This window comes from Cynoglossus semilaevis, chromosome 6, assembly GCF_000523025.1.
Source record: "Cynoglossus semilaevis isolate Cse_v1.0 chromosome 6, Cse_v1.0, whole genome shotgun sequence".
Lineage (NCBI taxonomy): Eukaryota > Metazoa > Chordata > Actinopteri > Pleuronectiformes > Cynoglossidae > Cynoglossus > Cynoglossus semilaevis.
In genome coordinates, this window is record NC_024312.1 from 1,014,805 (window position 1) to 1,036,144 (window position 21,340).

Here is a 21,340-nt window from a genome sequence, read left to right on the forward strand (position 1 = left end):
CCCCACACACACCCACCCCCCTCCAGCTCCTGTCACGTCTTATTGTGTGTTAACTCCTAACCCTTGCCCCCCCCCTCCCCCAAATTTGAACACTGTATTCTAATAAGAAGAGAACGCGTCTGCAGTCGTTTCCTCGCAGAAGAAAAAAGAACACACACACACACTTCCAAGCCTTTGTGTGTTTGTTCTCGGCAGGGTGACAGGGTACAATTATGAACAAAAAGCACTGTCCATGAGCTGCTGCTGCTGCACAGGCTCCAGAGGAGAACATCTGCTACAATAGGCTGAAAGTTTGTGAATCTGCAGTGTTTCACACACACACACACTCACACTGACACCGACCTTTGACCCCTGAGAGAACGTCATTTTTAGAACGAGTTTAGTCAAAATGTTCCAACTGCAGCTGCTGTGGTGGGAAGTTAACCCTGCTTTAACACAGCTGTGATCAAAGGGTGGCTCCGGGTCCCGGCACATACCGGTCATGTAATGACAGAACTGGTCCGAGCCATTGGAGAAACAGAGATCTGGTCTGAACTGGTTTTAGTTCCTAACGTCAGGCGATCCCGAAACCTTCCTGACCCAAGTCCGCTTCCACAACCGCCTCAAACAGGTCCGTCCTGACTCAGTACCAAGTGGTGAACTGTGTATTTCAGCCCGACGGACTCACATCCAGCCCTTCATCCATCATGAAAACGCAGCACGCCTCCAGATATCACGCCGCTCTGCCTGTAGATGTGTTAAAGCCCCGGCGCCGTCTCAGCTGCAGACGGGTGTAAGGACGGAGGATGTCACAAAGAAGTTGTCACTCCAGTCTATCACCCACCTCCGCCCTGATGGACACTCTGGTTAACACACTTGGAAGCCCCAGTCAACAGATGCACACACACACACACACACTCATTTTCCCCGTCAGAAGCTGCTTCACAGAGAAGATAAATCACAGTCCAAGTACAAGTCGCCCTGACACGTACTCACTACTCACTGCTGTTCTACTACCAGTGTGTAACCAGGAGTATTTGTCTCCTCTGATCAGTAAAACCACATGACCAGGGTAATTACTGCAAGTGAAAGTATGTCCAGCAGGGGGCGATCTTGCACAAACGCAGGAAATAGTCCACAGTGTGTGTGAAAACCATGTGATCAGATAAACAAGTCCTGACGTCACTTTTACTTTTACTAAAATGATCTCAACAGAATTAGCTAAAAGTTAGCATTTTCACTGCCGCGAATACGACAACTCACCGCTGCCTTCTCCTGCTGGAGGGCCTGGGCCGCAAAGCGGGCTACATGGTTGATGATGGGAGCAAAGTTTGTGGGTCCGTAGAAGCGGATGTGGGGGAGACAGGCGGAGTAGGCCTGGGCGATGCCATCTACACCTGGAGAACCACAAGGACAGCGAGCATCAACCGTCTGCACCGGGCAGTGTTGTGCAAAAGTCTTTGTGAATATAATTGTAAACAGATGCAAATATATATATATACATATAAATATACATATATGCATATATATATATGTTAATCCTGAGTTACAGAATCCTCTCGCTGTACAAATGTCCTAATGTACAAAAGTTCTCTGGAAGTACTTTCGCTGCGGGGATAAGTTCTAAATTTGACTCCTGTACTTTTTAAAAACTCGAACCAAGTATTTCGTGGCAGCGTCCCGCTGCAGGTACAGCAGACAGACTCTTCCTCTGGGACCGCGATGACGTCATCAGCGTGTCTGTCTGTGTGACTCAGACTGAGGCTGTGCTGTGATTGACAGCAGATGTTACACAGTGACCTGCTGCTCATTAGGAGCCAGTCCAACACCTTCACTTCTCTGGTGGTGACATGTGATAGTTTTGTGATTCAAAAAAATAAAAAATAAATAAATAAAAAGAGTGGAAGTTCACAAACAAACAGGTAACTTCTAGAGAAAGATCACCTGGTAACCATGACCTAGGAGTGGTAAACTAAGCGATGCTGAACTAGAACTGGACTCTACTGTAGCACTTTCATAGGTTTCTTGTATTATAAAAATATTGTAAAAAAAAAACAAAACAAAAACCCAGAGTGAAAATGAATGAAACAATCCTTTGCTGTGTAATAAACAGTCACAGAATCGAGTGTTGTGGACGTTTCCGTCAGTGTGAACTGTCAGATATTTCAGACTCAGACTCAGACAAACGTCTGCAGCTGAAAGTGTAGGTGAAGTGTGAAGGTGTTATTTACTCTGTGAGATGCTCACAGAGGAGGAGGACATCTGCTGCTGTCACCAGGTCTGGACACCAACTCCTGTCCTCACCGACACACGGTGTCAGGTTGTTCCTCCATGTATTGTGCTCGACTTGTGATATGATTCGCAATTTTCTGCTTATGATTTTTACGATATTTATACGAAACAACAAAAGGAGATAAAAAACAGGAACTGGAAAGAGTTCCTTTCTTTACTGGAGAACACTGCTGGTGTCTGAGGAACAAGTTCTTCCCACGTTCTGTTCCAACACCTGAACGTCTCTTAGCCTACGTGGGGACCTGACGTCTGGGTTTAATAGTGGGTCACAACCAATGTTTTTAGGCACATACTGCCCCCTACTGTACCGGAGTGTGTAGTGTCATGGTATGACCAGTGACTTTTTGAGGTAAGGCAGCCTACTTCTCCGTCAGTGGCTGCTTTTATGTCTTACCTGAACAAAACGGGTTGGTGGGGTTAAAGTTGATGGCAAATTCATGCGATACCTGGAGACAAACGAAAAAAAAAAAAACTGAAATGAAACCTAATATTTCATTGTTTAATACACATTTGACAGTTGTTTTTCTATGAATCCAACACAGCCCTGGTCCCTTAACCTCATCAAGTCTAGTCTTGACTATACTAGTCTCTTCCAGTTTGGTCCAGTCTAGTCTGAACTCTTCACATCAAGTCTGATCTCATCTAGACTTGTCTAGTGGAGTCGAGTCTTGCCTCATCTTGTTGAGTCTAGTCTTGTCAAGTCTGATCTGGTCTAGACTTGTTCAGTCTTGTTTGGTCTAGAAGCATCTCTCCCTGTCAGGTCAAATCTGGTCCAGACTAGTCTGGTCTAGTCCTGTTCAGTCTCACCTGGTCTTTCAGAGTCTCTTCTAGTCCAGTCGAGTCCTTTACAAGGTTTGCGCGATTTGATTCTTCGTCTATTTCAGTTGGACAAACTGTTTTTAAGGTCCAGTTCCAGTCTGGCTAGCACAGTCCAATTGTTTTGTTTTTTTATTTCTAACATCATGTAAACCTGGGTGATACGTCGTAGAAAACACTCCATCTCTCCCACGTCTCCTCCCACCCTCTCTCTGTACTCTCGCTCTATCCTTTGTCCTTTTCATCAGCTCAGTGCCATGGCAACACAGATGGGTTGACAGTTGCGTAATCGCGTGAATATGCATGTTTAAAGCTTACAGTGTGTGTGTGTGTGAGTAGAAGTATTTCTGAAATATATATGTACAATATGAGGCTAACAAATGACACCACTTTGAATCTCTCTCTCTCTCTCTCTCTCTCTCACACACACACAAATATATACCTTCCAGTCTGGTGGGAGTTGAGCTCCAAATCCCAGAGCAGGAAACATTTTGTCGCTGTGGAGGAAACCATGACAACAGATTTGAGCATTAAGTTAAACCTTGTTGTATCTTTTTTTTTTTCAAACACAATTTCAAAGAAGTGGATTTTGAAGAAGTCCATGTTTTTCCCCTTTGATTTTATGTAAATAAGTAGATTAGATATTTATTGTTATTTAATGAAATATAATTTTACAAAAACTATCCTGAACATGAAGTGTTTGTGTATTTTTCTTATTTTCAAAACTCATCAAGTGGGCCGGCTTCAACACCTCAGCGGGCCAGTTTTTGGCCTGCGGGCCGTATGTTTGACACCCTTGATGTAGACGACTGAAGACATGTATTTCTAATGTGATAAAAATAAATAAAAAAACACAAAGCCAAGTGGCCGTGTGTCCCAAACTCACGTGTCGTAGTCCTGTATGATCTGGCCCACAGCCAAGATGGCAGCCAGATACTCGTTACTGCCCAGTGGGTTGATGTAATGGAGGGAGGACGGCTCTCGAGGGTTTCCATTGGACGCCGTGAAGTCGATTCCCACCTGTAGAAATGGAGAGAAGTTTGAGGATCAGTTTGAAATTTGCAGCATACGTTTCTAATGATTTATGTTTTTTTGAAATTTGCAGCATACGTTTCTAATGAATTATGGGTAATCAACACAATGACTTGTTTAATGTAAGTGGGTTCTTTGGCTGAAGTCAATGCTGACTATGAGGCTTCAGTTCAGTCATACCATATGTCACTGTCTGCCTGTTGGCGGCCGGTACAGACCAACACAACTTGACTGAATTTATTGGCTAACGAGTTGAACCATGGAGCCGCTGTCGTTTCCTGTTTCCTGTTTCCTAAGTTAATGTTCACACCTGTTCTTGTTTACATGGATAATGATGACTTTTTTTTCTGGATATCGTCCCTTAAAGACTCAAGTAACCAGTACATATAAACACACACACATATATATTTATATATATATATGATATAGCTAAATATGTATATGTATACATAGTACTAATATATTATAATATATAATATACTATACTTAAATTCTGTAACTTGTTTTCATCTCAGATTAAAATGATTTCACAGAAGAACTGGAGTATTTTTAACACAGATGACCACAGGGTGACACTATAACAACATACGCTCCTTCACACTGGGCAAAAAGTTGCACATGTGTGAACACACACACACATACACACAGACACAAAGTCTAAGATAATAGGAGATTAAATCTGACGTCTCGTCCTCAGGCGTCCAGTGGAGAGCTGTGGTGTGACAAAGAGTCGACCCAGAAACTTCCTCTCTCTTCTTTCTTATCTTTTTTTTTTCTTCTTTTTAATCTTGAGCAGATTTTGTCTGTATTTATTTGCAGCCACGGGCAGTTTTGTCTCTTTCCTTCTGCTGAACAACATCAGAAGGAAGAAGACAAAAAAAGATGCAGAAGCTGCTGAATGTGTGTCACCGACAGGATCTGAACTGGTACCAAACGCTCCGACTCCTGAATCCACATTTTACTAGTACTATAAAGTCAATAATAATAAAGTAAATACATATTAAGGCACCGTCGATTACACCAGCAAAAGACTGATTACAAGTTTAAAAAAAAACAAGATAACTTCTACAAAGTCCAAATGTATATATTTCATTTATATATTGGAGCTAAATTGCCAAATTTAGATGAAGATGAAATGAGATGTTCCAAAATTATGTTAGCAATTAGCCAATTATTAAACAATCATAAACTTCCTTATAGCTAACAGGTAGCAAAAAAGATACAGTATATCATTTTAGCATCTGAGGCTATTCACACAATAAAAATAAATATTATATATGTATATATACATATATACACATATATGTCAGTTATAGCGTATTAATTTATTTTGATCTAAATTTTATTTTAATACTAAGTAAAACGTCTTGAATTCAAGTCAGAAAATACATATATACACATATATGTCAGTTACAGCTTATTAATTTATTTTGACCTAATTTGATTTTATTTTAATACTAAGTAAAACCTCTTAAATTCAAGTCAGAGGTACAGTACTGTCAGTTGACGACATTAAAAATAAAAAATATATATTTTCCAAAACAGAACCTTTTATTTTATGTTTTTCCAAAACCAATAAGAAACCCCCACAGACGCAGGATAAACAACATCATGTGCTGGTGTCGCTACACTACGTAGCCTTTATATCCAGGATATATTCACATACAATATCAAATGTATCACATTTGAGTGACTGATTCTTTCTGCCTGTTTCTTTGTGCTGCAGAGTGGAAGTGAGACATAAACACTGCTCCCTCTCCCTCTCAGCTTCCTCAGCCCTGAATCTTCCTCTTGGAGGAGATTAGGATTAGAGTATCTGCTAAGTCTGATGGAACAGCATAAAACTGCTCTTTTCTGCTGCGCTTTTTTTTTCTCTACACTGCTGTTTTAATAGTGTGTGTGTGTGAGTGTGTGTGTGAGAAAGAGAGAGAGAGAGAGAGAGATATGCTTTCATCATCCAGCATCTCTGTGAGATCATGTGTGTGTGTGTGTAGCGTCACCTGAGAAGGTGCTTCAGGACGATATTTTATTTGCGTTGATGCTAAAGCTAGTTTGGAGAAGGTACCATTTTCAGGATTTCAAGAGGAAAAGCTTGGGTTGGGGTTTGAGTTTATGTGTGTATGTGTGTTTGGGCAACACTGTCATAAGGCCCGTGTGCCAAAACTGGCCCGCTACGGTGTACTGTCCGGGCCGCTTAGTGAATTTTGAAAATAAAAAGATTCAACTTCGTGTTCAGGATATTTTTGGTAAAATGATATTCCATTCAATATTAATAAATAATAATAAATATCTAATATACTTGTATTTCTTTGCATGAAAACAAAAAAGGAAAACGTATACTTGTATTTCTTTGCATGAAAACATGTTTAGTTATGTTATGATGGCCCCGCCCACTTGACATCTAACGAGGTTGTCTGTAGTTTGACACACCTGAGTTAAAATGCTTCCAACATTAACAGTTAACAATAAAAAACTGTAGCGTGTTCTGGGGGATGTAAGAGTCAAGGATTAGAACACTGTACTGGAAACAACAATCTGGTGTCTCTTCACGTGAATCCTGGTCTGTTTATGAGTGCTTTTAACACAAAGCCCCAGCAGGGGGTGTGAGGCAGTGTGTCGAAGAGTGCGTCTGAATGACAGCTGTTATCAGCCAGTGTGCAGGTCTGTCACTGTGTGCTGTTTGTTAACCGTGTTTACGACGCAGAGGAAATGAGTTTCCCACTGAGCAACAGTTGAGCCAACGCTCTGCTAATTAGCTGTTTTCAATATCAATCACGTTTCAAACCTTGTGTTGTTGGGTTTTTGTTTTGTTTTTTTATTTTAATTCCTCCTACTATCACAATTCACATGACAGTCAAGTCTAATCAGTCTTCGCTGGGAAGACAAACGCACGAAGAGACACTAAAAAAAAGAAGTTCATTTTCATTTTTCACCTCTCGTCTTCAGTGAGATTTCACTGAGGTTTTCAAGAAACTACGGTCCAGTTGCCCTCTACATAACCATGTAACCCCATGCTGCATCATCAAACAAACAAAAAGAAAATATACAAAAAAGATTCTCTAATGATGATTCTCTAATTTCAATTTACCTACACAGCCTGTTTAGTTGAACACAGCACTGATAAACTCACAGGAATTGAAGAAAGACTCAACCGCTCTCTACGTCTTCCCTTCTTCACCTAGTTTTTATCTGTTGCCACTCTTTGACTATTTTGTGTTCTTCCTAAAATTATTTGCAGCTAATCAATAATTTCATTGTATTTATTCTCCTTTTTTTTTTACCTGGTTTTAATTGTTGAATACACTCTCAGGTCCAACAATGAATGTTTTACTGCAATTCTACGTGTTTAACTGACCATGTGACAAATAAACACTTCAATCCTTTGTCGTCCATTAAACTCATCGAGGTACAAAACGTTTTAATCAACAGCACAAAGCGTCACGTCGGCAACAATGAATCTTTAATCGTCCATTTCAACAGTAAGATAATGTGAAGAAACCAATCCCTGAATCTAACGAAGGATTCATCAGCGCTGTCCTCTGACATTACACCGCCTCTCTGAGAAACAAAAGATCGGAGTGCGGCTCCTCCACGGACCACACAAGAGTTCTTAAACCCCCCCCCCAGACCTTTAGAGAGAAGAAGGCTTTGTGCGGTGGAGAGATTAGAGCTAACAATAGGACGAGCAGCCCAGATGTAGAGGTCACTGCTCTCTCAGCCCACTCTCTGTACGTAAATGTAAACAACAGGCGACGAAGACAGAGAATGATTTAATACTCACAGTAAACATGAGTTGGCATCCTCCCAGAATGTAATCCAGAAAGGTGTAATCTCTGGTAATCTGTGGAAGCCACAGGTCAGAATGAGTTTAATCATAAAAACATCACAGGAATTATCAAAAGTAGACAAGTAAATAATCCAACAGATATTTAATAAATACTCCGCTTCAGAGTAACTTCATGTTATGTATATTTTTATAGTTTTGTGTCTGCAATTAATCAGTAAATATTAATGAAGCATTTTGGTTAAATTAAACTTAAATATTTCAATATTAAATTACTACGATGAATATGATCGGCCGATGTTAGCATAATTACGTAATATCTGTGAGAATCGTTATTTCCTCTGATAATGAAAACCCGATAACGCAATGCCCAGGTTTTGCCAAATGATGTGTGCCCTAAAAATAGTTTTGGTGAAAAACTGCTGTAGATGACGGTGAAAGCCACTAGATGGCAGCATTGCAGCTCATTTTATTAATCTATTTTGATAGTCAGGGGATTGTCTGTAGAATGTTGGTGCCAGGAACTCATACAGTGGCTTTTTGTTCTTTTTTTGTTTGAGTGAAACTCAGTGAAACTAAAGTAAGCGTTCCACGGCGCCGGGGGCCGCGGTCCCTGACAGACGGACTGAGAATTATGGGGATCTCTGTCAGTAGCTGTTGTCTGTCTCCACGTTGACAGAATTCACAGCAGATTTACTGCGAAGTCGCTTCTGTTGAGAGTTCTTTCGGAGACGGAAAAATATTTTTAGCTCCTCGCTCAAATCCTCAAGTCCTCTTCCTCACCTTACACGACTTGACGATGATGACTCCCGAGTTTTTATAATTCTTTTTCTTCTTCTGTTTTTTGGGGTTGATGCAGTCGAACTCCACCTGAAGAAGAGAGACGGGAAGAAAGGTTCGGAATCAGAAAAGAAAGTGATGAAAAAAAACTGGAGCTGGGATTTGAACCGTCGACTGAACGGCATGACTTGGATTCAGGTTTTATTTTAAATATTTATTTTTTGAATCATTTGTGCAGAAAGGATGAGGGAAAAGAAAAGGAGAAAACAAAAGTGTATTTAAATTCAACAAAAATGCACTTAGATAGGAATCAAGCAACACACACACACACACACACACACGGTCTGCCATGACTAAGTCAGCCGGTGACTCATGTGACAGGTAACTCTAAATGTCTTGTCGTGTTCCCATTCCTCAGCTAAAGGCTGTTTTACATCTCAAAAGTCTCTGTTTTTTTCCCTCTCTCCCTCGTCCTATCTTTACTCCTCACACTCTCTCTGCCTCTCGCTCTCTCCTCCATCCCCCATCTCTCCTTCGTCGTCGTCGTTGTGTTTTGTTTTTTTTTCCTTCTCCTCCTGCTCGTTATTTTTGTGTCACCCTTCACATCATTACCACACATGAAGAGACTGTGAAGGAGTCAGGAGGCTGCTCTGGCACACGCTCTCCTGCCGTTTCACAGATGAACACATGCACTGATGCACGTGCCACCGCCAAACACAGACGGAGCGGCTGCGGAATAAAACCTCTGCTACTGCGATCCCTGCATCTTTAACAAAACGAATCCTGATAAGACAGGAGGTACGACTCCAGCAGAAGACGGGAAACACAGACGCCCGATTTATTGGCCTGATATTAGCATAATTATAAAATAATATCTGTAAGAACCTGTATCTGTTTTTCCTCCAAAAATGAAAACCCAATAACGCGATGCCTGGGTCTATGTCGAAAAGTCAGACATTCTTTTTAGAGATGGTACCAAAGCATCAACATTTAGTTCTAAAAAACATGTAAACAAACCAGCTCTCACCTCCACTGAGTTCTGGGCTTCACTCATCTTGGAAACCGTGGTTTGGAACTCGCCGATGAAGTCGTGACCGCCGTCGTTGTCATAGTCGTAACACAGAACCTGTCAGAGAGGGAGACGCTTCACTCTGTGTGCTTATATTTTCTATTAGATTTTTTTTTTTTTTAAACAGAAGGTCAAGTTCTTGATGTGGACCTGACATACTGGTGTGTACTAGTAAGTACAAGTAGCCAATGTGGAAGTTGAAGTAGCTTTGTAACAATAGTCAGTGAGTCAGTCAAATGTCAAAGACACCAACCTTGATGTTTTTGTCCACGTCTCCGTTGCAGAGAGAAATCAGAGGAACAGTGAAAGGTTTCCATGACGGGTCCAGGGTGTTCTTTATGACCTGGAGTTACAGAGAGACAGAGAGGACGGAGGAGCAGTCCTTTATTTACTCATCCATCCATCCATCCATCCGTCACGTCCACTTCTCTGAACACATTTATTCAGTGTATGACAGCTGCAGGTGTCAACAACGGTGACCCCTGACCCCAGGACTCACCTCTGTCCTGTGCACCAACATCCATTTACCGTCTTCTGTTTCCTGTTTATGGAACTCCAGGTAGGGATCAGACTTCCCGAAAAAGTCCTGTAGGAAAAAAAACCAACAACAACAACAACAACAACCACACGTCAGTTTCTAAATCCGAACGCTGACATCACCATCAGACCATCAGGTGCTGTGATAACTGCCCACCTTCTTGTCTAGTTTACGCCCACTCAGGGTCAGTGTGATGATTCTGTTGTCAGACAGCTCCTGGGCCGTTATCTGCAGTAACACACACAGAACGGCAGTTAAAAAACACAGGGAATGATTAGCATTCACAGCCTGGACAATGTCACCAACAACAGGCTGTAACCACAACAACAGGCTGTAACCACAACAACAGGCTGTAACCATAACAACAGGCTGTAACCACAACAACAGTAATCTGTGATGAAGGTAAAAAAAACAAAACAAAAAACAAAACAGCAGCTGTAAACAGTCAAGCAGTCAGTACGTACCATGATGGAGCCTTTACCAGCTGGCTTCCCATTGGCCAGGATCAATGGTCTGTGAAGCTTTTTGTTGGACACAATCTGGTTGAAGAACAGAACTGTTAAAATTCTTCGTTGGTTGGACGGACACTTATTCTCCAAACCTGAACAACTTGTTGGACTTAAAAGCACAGGCGTAAAGTATTTATAAAGGAGTTAAAAGTGTGGTCCTATTTAGAGGAAAACAGGCGATAAAGCAAAGCCAATATTTCTCCACCTCTGAATTAATCCTTCAAATCTGAATTTTAATAATTCAGGAATATAAGGAGAAACAAAAACAACAACAATCATCTCATACCACTCCGAGCGTACAGATGAACTCCCCCAGGAAGTCGTGCTCGTACAGCTGCGTTGCGCACTTGTCCTCATCGAACATGGCGAACCGGAGCTTCTGGATCTCCTCAAAGTGGTAGTCCACCTGGAACTTCTTTCCAAACACTGGGTTCAAGTTGTTGACGGCCGTTTCAGTGCGACCCAACTGAGAGACACAGGAAGTGGGTTAAAAAAACAAACAAAAACAACAATCACAAACTTCATTCTTTCAGTATAAAAATGGTTTTGATATGAAGGATTTTCACAATTAAACATTTTTTAGTCTTCGTTCTCTGCGTTTTGGAGTCGGAAAGACGTATTATTTTGAAAATTTCCGACATTTTTAACTAAAGAAACTAAATGGAAATGACCAGATTCTCTTTAACTGAAGTAAATTATGAATTATTTCCCTGTCACCTGGCCATCAAATGACCCACGAACCAGTACAGGTCCACGGACCAGGGGATGGGAACCCCTGCTGTAAAGTATACTCAGTAATTGGTCACAGGATGGTTTGTATCTTTGAAGAAGATGGAGCAGAGATGGAGTGGGACGGAGGCTGAAGATCTGATGATGGTTGAAGAAGAAGAAGAAGAAGAAGATTTGGGATTTTTAAAATAACGCTTTATTAACAGCAGGTGTAAAAAAACTGTAAAAAAAAATAAAGGAAAAGCAAAAATATGAAAAATGAAATGAGAGGAATTTGAGAAAAGGAAAATGAAAAGAAAGAAAGAAAACAGAGGAGGAGGAAGAGGAGGAGATCATTCAAATGACTCCTCATTTGTTCATTGTTCTAAAGTGAAGCAGCAAATGTTGTCACAGCTTCAGCAGCTCCACTGACTCCAGCCTCCCCACTGTTTGTGCTGAAATCTCACTCAGTTTTTGACTTCTCACTTGTGGGGCCGCAGGCGTGCACGTGTGTGTGTGCACGTGTTCAGATCAGCGTTAGAGTTCTCTCACTTTAGAGAGACAGAAACATCAACCAGAGGTCCGTTCAGGTCTCCCTTCAGTCTCCGTCTTACCCGTGCTCTTTGATTCCCTCTCTCACCCTCACCCTCCCATCACTCTGTTCTCCCTCTCTCACCCTCTCCCCATTCACTCCCCCCGATGGCCTCAGCTGCTTCTTACACCTCCATCTCACAAGAGACGTGAAGATGGAGCGAAAGACGGGAAGACGGAGAAAAACAATCAGACGAAGAAGAAAGAAAAAGGAAACCACAGGGAAACAGGAGGGAGAAAGTGGAGGAAGTGAGAAAAGCTGAGCGGAGTGATCGAGAGCATCGGCGCGTCATGGATCGAATCCAAGAAAAGTGTGTTTTTTTTCGGGGGCCTGGTTTTTTTCGCCTCCTCCACCGTTCGACTCACTCCGGGAGCGCTAAGCTTTTTTGTTTCCCTCCCCGTTGCCTTGGAAACCATCTGCAATTTCACATCATAGCCACATGCCCTGCTGACCGACAGCGAGCTACAACCCGACTGGCTCGCCTACACACAAGCGCACACACACACGCACACAAAAGCCAGCGTGCCCTGTTGACCAGCTGTTTGCTGCAGAGGAGCCTGGAGGCAGCTGCCCACACACACACACACACACACACACACACATCACCACATCCCTCTCCTGCGTCAGCACCACACACACGTTCATGTGTTGTGTTGTAGTCCAGACTGAACTCACGGTTGTCCAACCTCTGGCTCCCCTGAATACAGCGGCTCAGGTTTATGATCAAATCAAACAACGCCATGAAGTTTAACTGCAACTCAGTTCAAATTTAAGGCTTGGACTTCATTAAAAATATATATCACATTTCACCCTCCAGCCCATAGGTGGAGGTATTGCACCTAAAGTTCGTTTGTGAAGCAGAAGATGACGAACAAGATAAATTTAATTCTTAATACGCAGAAACATTTGGTCAACAACGAGGAAAGACGAGCCGGCATTAAAGGACTTGTTGGTCGAAAATATTGTTGAAATTTCTTCTTTTTTTTTTAACTCTCAGTGGTAACAAAGCAAAAAGAAATTGCGTTCAATTTCAAAAACTTCATGTAATTATATAAAGGTCCAATTTTTCTATTCTAATATTACAATTACGGATGTCCAATATTATCAGCGCAATATTTGCATAAATATGTAATAACTGTAAGAACTGTTATTGTTTTTGTTAACCTGATAACGCAATGTCAGGGTTTCGCCAAATATGCTGGAATCGCTTGTGAAGTCCGGAGATGTTTACGGTAGTTTTGGGGGAAAACGGCTGCGTATATTGGTATCAGTTGATATCGGAATCGGAAATTAAGTGTATGTAAGAGTTAACATTAAGAGGGGGTTGTTAGTCACTTGGTGTAAATTCCAATGCATTCATGTTTAAATTAATGAATGTTTACAACACAGAGAACAGAACCGACTGTACTGTATTTACTCCCTTCTTCTTTTTTTTTTTTTTTCTCGGTCCTTTTAACAGTTCTACAAATCCGACAAATCCTTCAACTCCCCACTGGGCTCTTAGCAGCGCAGGCCTGCAGCCAGATGGTCAAGACCTGGTGAGTTTGGATCTGACTCACAATCACACACGCACACACACAGAGGCGGGTGGGCTGCAGACCGACACAGACAGCAAACACAGTCCTTTCATGTGTTCCTCTGCTGAACACCCAGCTCGCTGAGTCTGACCTCCAAAGATACTTATTTTCAATCCTGCCTCCTCCCCTGAGTCGTCTTTTTATTTCTGTCTCTCTTTCATCATCATCTTCTCTACACGTCTCTGGTGTTGCCACGCAGTGAAGAAGAGAAGAAGAAGAAGAAGAAGAAGAAGAAAAGAGCGGTAGAGAAACAACGTCGATGTTTGACGTCTGTGTTCGTCGTCGTCGTCTTCTTCGGTGGTAGCATTTACCGCAAATCTGTGTCTCTCCATCAACCTAACAACAAACAGCACAGATGGGTCGGTCGTGGAGGGCACATCTGGATCCAGGAGGTTTGTCAGCCGTTAAAAAGTAGGGGGCACTCTAGAGCAGATTCTCCTTTAGGAAGGGGCTGTGGTTAGACCAATCCAGGATACACACCCAGATCCTGGAGCTATAGCGCTTACGCAGCCTTGCGTTTAGACAAGTGGAGTCAAACATATGGCCTGCGGGCCCAAACCGGCCCATTAGAAGGTTCAATCTGGCCTGCTTGATACATTTTGAAAGTAGAAAGACTCTATGGGCATAAACTCTATGGGCATAGAGTGGTAATGTTGTAGAACAACTGCCAGCCACTAGGAGGCTCCAGCTTTGATACCAGCTGGTGTCAAAACCCAGGTTTGACTTTAAAACTTTTAAAAAGAAAAGGAAAGACATCTGTCCCCCCCCGTCCTCACCTCCACCCAGTTGCCATCCACCTCGTGGAAGAGGACACAGAAGGGATCCGACTTTGAGGCCACGTCTCGATCCAGGAGGCTGTTGGCGGTGACGGATAGCTCCACCCGCGTGACGCAGTGCTGCGGTCCGACGCTGCGCGACTTCTGAGCGTCGGTGGCGGAGCCCAGAGTGTAGGCCATGGTGTGAGGTCAGCGCTGATCACCCTGCGGGAAAGAACAGCGATGAAGTACAGCAGAGAAGTAGCTAAATGTCGCCCACGTCCCTGACCCACACCGGTCGAGCGCTCCAGAACTTTGAGAACTTTGAGAACATTCCAGACATGCGAGCAGCTGCTGGTTCAACGCCAGATTCACGCACTTCCCCCGAGGTGATGAAGATGAGGAGGTCGTAACCTCTGTGAGGAAAGATGGAGCCTCACATTTATTCAAACCAAACCAAGTTCTCAAAACTGTAGAAAAATAAAAAAAATCAACACAAGCACATGTTGTTCCACACACACACACACACCAGATGTCATGGCTTCAGACTGAAGCTGTGTCAGAATCTCTAACATCATTATTACCTCCATAAAATTATAATTCAGCTTCTCATTTTTTAATTTGAATATTTTCTTAAAGCATTAAGTGCTCATCATTAATCCTGCAGCAGCATCATCATCATCTTCTTCATCATCATCATCATCATCGGCTGCAGCAGGAGTGTGAGTGTGTGCAGGTTTTTTTTTTTTTTCTGAGAATGATGTTGACTGTTGCTAAGATACTAATGTGTTATAAGCAGCGTGTTTCTGCCGCTCTGGTCCTGTGATGTCACACTGGTCTGGTAGTAGTGATAACGATGATGATGATGATGATGATGGTGATGATGAAGACAAACCCTTCATTCAGTCGTCCGTGCAGCAGATTTCTGACTGAATCACAGTCTCAGTGTCAGCCGGAGTCTGGACAACATTTGCGACTGTAACACAACAATTACACACATTTGCTCCGTGTGTTCAGAACCGTATCATCGCTGCCACCTTGAAGGACTGTCTGTTCACACCAGTGTGTTCTCACCAGTGAATCTGACTGTATGCATTTTCACTTTCAAGCAAGGGAGCAGAATCAGACAAAAAAAAGTATTTTTTAAAGAAAAATATACTGTATACAAACAGAAGATGGAAAAGTCTGATTAAAAAACGATCTATCTACCAGTGGAAACCAGGAACTGGTACCAGCTGTGAGCTGATGGATCTGAGAGGGTTGATGAAGTTCAGGCTGTCGTTGGACCGTCTGACCACTGTTTACCTCCAGTCTCTCATCCTTCAGACAAAGCTCTGTGACGACTGTTTTTCCGATGAGGCGGTCGTTCATCACCGCCGTTTAAATGACTCAAATTTTCCAGAGTGACCCAAACCTGAGCATTAGCTGCAGACCTGCTGCGACTGATCTGCTCTGCGGGCTGTCGGGGCTGGAGAGGGAGTGCTGAAAGAGACCAACTCTGGTAATAGCAGTGTGAAGACTGTGCTGCAGACAGTCATTATGTCAAATTACACGTCCTGTCTGCCACGGTCATGCAAAACTCACAGAACAGAAGCGTGGACTGTAAACAGTAATTAGCCATCGGCGTTAATTGAACATGAAAAAAAAAATTTCATGGATAGTTTTTATGGACTGACTGTAACACCTCGCTGCCCTGGAGTTTTATTCTGTTTCTACTCTGTAATTTCTCACATTAAACAAATAAAATTATTAAAATTATGTCTTGTATTTTAATTAGACCTTTTAAAATATCGTACCTGTCCTGTAAATTGTTGTCTCGCTATCATGCTACATTGCTCCTTCTGGCAGGGAAACTGCCAATGGAAATTAGCCATTTGGCTACAATTTAGCTACAATTTTATGTTCATTAATGTACATGGTCACTACGTAACAAATAAAGATAAATACAAATACAAAAAAAGGAGTAGAGACTAGAGAGGCTCTGTAATGGTCTAGGGCTGCATTTCAACCAATGGAATGACCAAATTATGTACAAACATAATGGTGATAAAAAGCAGAAAAATGACATAAAAACAGAGACAAATACAAAAAAAGTAGACATTTTACAAAGTATTTCTGCTTACCATGAGGTGGTGGTGGTTGGGGTTTGGGTAAAGGGGGGGGGGACTGTGGCTCGATTATTTTGTAATTAATTAATAAAACAAATTAATAATGAATGTAATGTTGCCCTAATGTTGACTTGTACTACGACCCAATAAAACGAGCCTTAAACTGATCGATATCGATAAGTTTGGGATTTTTTTTAACATAATTAGACCTGCACACACCACAGGGACGCGGACTCGACCACCGGTGACACCGCCGTGGGTTCAGACTCCACTTCACCACAGTCAACATTAAAACCGCCGTCTTCTCACCGCCGTGTCCACAAATCAACATTCAACCGTTCGTAACCATCAAAATGATTAATCGTTCTCCCGACATTTGTCTCTTTTACCCAAACGAAACACGTCACAGCAGGATGTCAGAGTCATTTAACATTTCACATTAAAATAATAATAATAATAATTAACCAGTTAACTGTCAAATCAATGAGCGTTTAGGCGCTAAAAAAAACAAAAACACAAACTAATCCCACACTCACCTCCGGCACCTGACTTCACCGCTCCTCGGCTCAACACTTTCTTCACTCGACACCAAGTCCCCAGGAGTGAAAATTGAGAGAAAAGTATATTATTTTTAAAAAAATGTTAATTCAAAAAAATATTTTTGACGATGAAATGAAATACGTGACCGCGGTTGCCATTTCTTCTAGAAAGCGCAACAGTGTGATCATCCTCGCAGAGCCGCACTACGTTTTACCCCGCAGAATCACTGCGCGTCAAGCTAAAGGGACTACGTTCTAACCGGAAATGGAAGGGTTGCACTAGAAAATGAAAGCTTCAGATCAACCCGTCTCCAGAGGACTTCCGTTTTGTATTAATTCCACCGTACAACACACACAGCGCTGTTTTATTGAGGCAAATTATTACAAATTTTAGAACAGAGTTTAAATTAGAGAGTAAATATTAAAAAAAAAAATACGTAAACGATCCGCACCTGTATCGATGCAATGCTTTTATTGTGTGGCGGTACAAACCCGTCACCGAAAAATATTTAACGAATCCCTGAAAAGCAACAACAAAACAAAAGCAACATGAAAAATGAAAAAAATAAATAAATAAAGAGAACAAAACAAAGACAATTTGGAATTTATCTTATAATGATAAAAAAAGCGTTGAATCAGAGAAGCGATGCTGTTCCAACAGCACCCTCTTGTGATGAACACAGGTACGTCAACCAAGCCTTATTTATTTAACTGCAATTTAGAAAAGTTATTGCTGACAGTTTATGATTATGTTTAATAATATTAATAACGAATATTCTACCAAGCCTTATTTATTTAACTGCAATTCAGAAAAGTTATTGCTGACAGTTTATGTTTAATAATATTAATAACTAATATTCGATTTTTTATTAATCATCTTTATTATCATTTGAGTAGTTTTAATTTTATTACTTCCTAATTTTTGCTTTTTTGTTCTCGTTGTCTCAGTTTTGTACGTCCCTAAATGTATACGAGAAAAGGTTATTATTTTGTCCTATTTAACCAAATTATACACTTTGTTATTCTTACTGTACCTATTATTTCAAAGTACCGTCTATTTTTACCACAAGAGGGCGCCAGATACAAATGAATGACTGGCATGGCACTCCACTAGGCCAAAATCGTTAACATACAGTAAAGCTAAAAAAGATAACCCGAGTTTCACTGCATCTATACTGTGTAGTACACATTTTGGTGTAAAAGTACTAGCACAGACATAAAATCAAGGACAGGACAAGTCAAGTAAATACATCAGCTGTACACAAGTAAGTAAGTAACAAATATTATTGGACATCATAGTGCAAGTCAGAATTGACAGAAGCTCCAGGACAGGAACAACGTCTGTTACATGAGAACTCAAACTTCAACCACAGACATTCACGTCAGAAACATTACCTTTTATTCCTGCAGAGTTTTGCTTTGAAATGAAAGAAGTGAAAGATTATCTATTCAGCAAACAACACAGGAATAAATTAAAAATAAAATAAAATAAAATAAACCTTAAATAACCACATCACTATAAATACGTGATTTTGAATTGAGACCACAAGCTACAGCGACATAAATACCCAGTGCATTCAAATGACTAAGGTTAAGTATCGGAAATAAAAATGTGGAAATAAATGAAACTTGTTTCATTCAGTTAATTCTTAACTATATGTGGAAGCTCTATACAGCCAGTGAAAACATTTGTTGCTATCTTAAATAAAACTTTCCATTCTGATGGTATTTTTGACTCCCATATCTTTGCCATTCAACTTGTGTCACCAAACCTACATATTGTGAAAAAATAAATAATTTTGTCTACTATAGTTATCTGCTCTTTCACCGGTAGGTGTCACTGATATCACACATAGGCCATTTAAGTGTGATTGGTTGGATTATTGTTCTCACTCATTTGGAATGTTGATAGTGCAAACTGCTTCACTTCCTGTCTCACAGGAAACTCCCTCAAAACTAAAATAAATAAAATAAAATTAAGGAATATTTATATCAAGGCCTTTAGTTTCACTAGTGCTTGTTATTAAGATAAAAACAATATTTTATCAACTCTGAATACTGAGTGAACACACGCCTCGTATCAACAATCACATCCATAGTTTCCTCCTCTCTTTAGAAAATTCTACAGAAACATTCACATTAACTACTGTGAAACTAAAAATTCAGTCAGTGCAAAGTCAAACTGTGAAATATTAATAAAAAAGCCCAAGTGAAACACAAGTAAAAAACACAAACAAACCCCATGTACAATCACTTCACCACACGGTGGTGCTCTAAGCTGCCGTTGTTCCCCCGACCCACTCATTTATTGCTTCTAATATTAGTAAAACTAAAAAGCTGGAAGACTCTGTGGCGTCTGTGCGACGTTTTGTCTACTGGTCTGAAGCAGTAGAGTCAGCTGAGTGTCGTGGTCCAGGTCAAACACTGAATGACCTTACACTAGAGGTCAGCGTTACCTACTGCTGAAGAGAATCACTGACTGAATCACATGAATCAAATCTGTACTGTGGCAGTGTTGGAAGGTTCTGCCCTCTGCTGGCAGCCCCTCCCTCACCTTACGTCAACACGCCTCCTCCTCTATGTAGATGAAAAATTCAGCCTCCGGTCTCTGAGAGTCAGCATCGAACCTTCTTTAGAAGAGATCTTGTTCCTCCAGAGCCTAAAGAAGTCGTGGCATTGTTGCGTATTAAATACATCGTCAATCAGTCATTGTAACAGGTTTAACTGGTAAAATCTCACATGTCGGTTAACGACCAGACAGAAACTGACATTTAACCTCAGTCTTGGCCTCCTGCTGTAAAAAAAAAGCATCTTCTTCTGAGGCTGTTCCCTTCACAGGTCACTGCTGTGGATCATCTGCCCATGTCTCACCCTTTCTCACCCTTCCTCCACTTTTGAACCAACCATCTTCATTTCCGCTTCCATCACAACATCCATAAAAATGAAAAAAAACATGAACCCAGCAACTACAGTATCTTCTCTGCTGCCCCAACATCCATAAAAATGAAAAAAAACATGTACCCAACAACTACAGTATCTTCTCTGCTGCCCTTTAGAGGCAGAGGTCACCTCAAAGCAGGGGTGTACAACCTGTGGCTCCTGAGCCACATCTGGCCCATCAGCCGCCTGCAATGGACCATATGTACGACTGCTTAAAAACATGTCGACTGATACGTCCCACCAGTATTTCAAAAAGGACGGCTGATAAGAAACGTCCCACCAGTATTTCAAAAAGGACGACTGATAAGACGGCCTGTGTAACTGATTTTACACAGGCTGCTACGTTTTTAACTTGCTTGCTAACAGCAAAGTAACAACAATGGCATTGTAGATGAACTGTTACCTACAGTTGGCCTCTGTCTCTAGGTCTGCCTGGTGAAAATACAGCTGTGAACTACAGCTTACCTGATCAGCTGCAGAGCAGGATGCCAGAGTATGACTTTTAACAAGGCTTTAACTCCAGAGACCGTCACACAGTTGGACTCCAGACTGAAAACATGACACAGAGTTTAGGTTTTTAAAAGGTTTTGAAACAAATACGTGTGTAATGAACAGACTTATTCAGCAGACTTACTCGATCCTGCTCAGTTTGTGACACACGGAGAGAACTTTGACCAACTCCAGAGCCACTTCATCTCCACAGTTATTCCAGCCCAGACTAGAGAGAGAGAGAGATGTCAAAAACAAAACAACTAAATTAACACTGACATCAAGTATAAAATGTAGGAACACTTTAGACTCAAACAAAAATTTTCTCTAAACAATACAAAACAAAATAAACACTAAAATAACAATTTTTAACACTTGTGGTTCTGCTGTCGTACTACAGAAGACGTCATTCATTGTCGTCTTTTCAGTTTCAGACCTTACCCCACGTCCTCTATGAGGAGACAGTGTCTCAGACTGGACACAACAGGACACAGGTCTGGAGTCCCAACAGCCACCAATCTAAGAGCGTGGAGCAGAGAGGAGAGCTCAGTCAGTCTGGTGAATAAACTGCTGTTCAAAAGTCTCTGTGAGTCTTACTGGATCTTGCTGAGGTTCTTCAGAGACATCACGGCTTTGGACAGACTCACAGAGCCCTGGCTTCCAAATGTGTTCAGTGAAATGCTGAGAAAGACACGAGGATGAAACAGAACGTCACAGGATCCTCTGGACGAGTCGGAATATTTAAAAAAACAAGTATTAGTCAAGAAAAATGTAATTAACACGAGTCTTACTCTAAGACTGTGATGTTTATCATCGATGGAAGAACAAGTGCC

The 21,340-nt window shown here is 41.4% G+C and overlaps 1 protein-coding gene across 4 annotated transcripts in view; it reads right to left on the reverse strand.

Moving 5' to 3' along the window:
* cpne2 (copine II) overlaps positions 1–20,678 on the reverse strand; it is a 23,839-nt gene extending 3,161 nt beyond the window's left edge. For 2 of the 4 annotated variants that reach the window (XR_001760126.2, XM_008311060.3), the window contains exons 1-14: positions 17,076–17,853; positions 14,453–14,656; positions 11,086–11,265; positions 10,755–10,829; positions 10,447–10,518; positions 10,252–10,338; positions 10,006–10,095; positions 9,711–9,809; positions 8,687–8,773; positions 7,901–7,960; positions 3,974–4,107; positions 3,530–3,584; positions 2,666–2,717; positions 1,243–1,376 (exon numbers count right to left, since the gene is read on the reverse strand). Coding sequence is in view for 3 of the 4 variants with exons in the window: in XM_008311060.3 (XP_008309282.1) it covers positions 1,243–1,376; positions 2,666–2,717; positions 3,530–3,584; positions 3,974–4,107; positions 7,901–7,960; positions 8,687–8,773; positions 9,711–9,809; positions 10,006–10,095; positions 10,252–10,338; positions 10,447–10,518; positions 10,755–10,829; positions 11,086–11,265; positions 14,453–14,632 (1,305 nt within the window). In the remaining variant the exon portion in view is untranslated. Of the gene's footprint in view, positions 1–1,242; positions 1,377–2,665; positions 2,718–3,529; positions 3,585–3,973; positions 4,108–7,900; positions 7,961–8,686; positions 8,774–9,710; positions 9,810–10,005; positions 10,096–10,251; positions 10,339–10,446; positions 10,519–10,754; positions 10,830–11,085; positions 11,266–14,452; positions 14,657–14,726; positions 15,131–17,075; positions 17,854–20,483; positions 20,568–20,652 lie in introns of those variants that run through there. The other 2 variants (XM_017032890.2, XM_008311061.3) reach the window with 2 other exon arrangements.
* Positions 20,679–21,340: the final 662 nt, after the last annotated feature.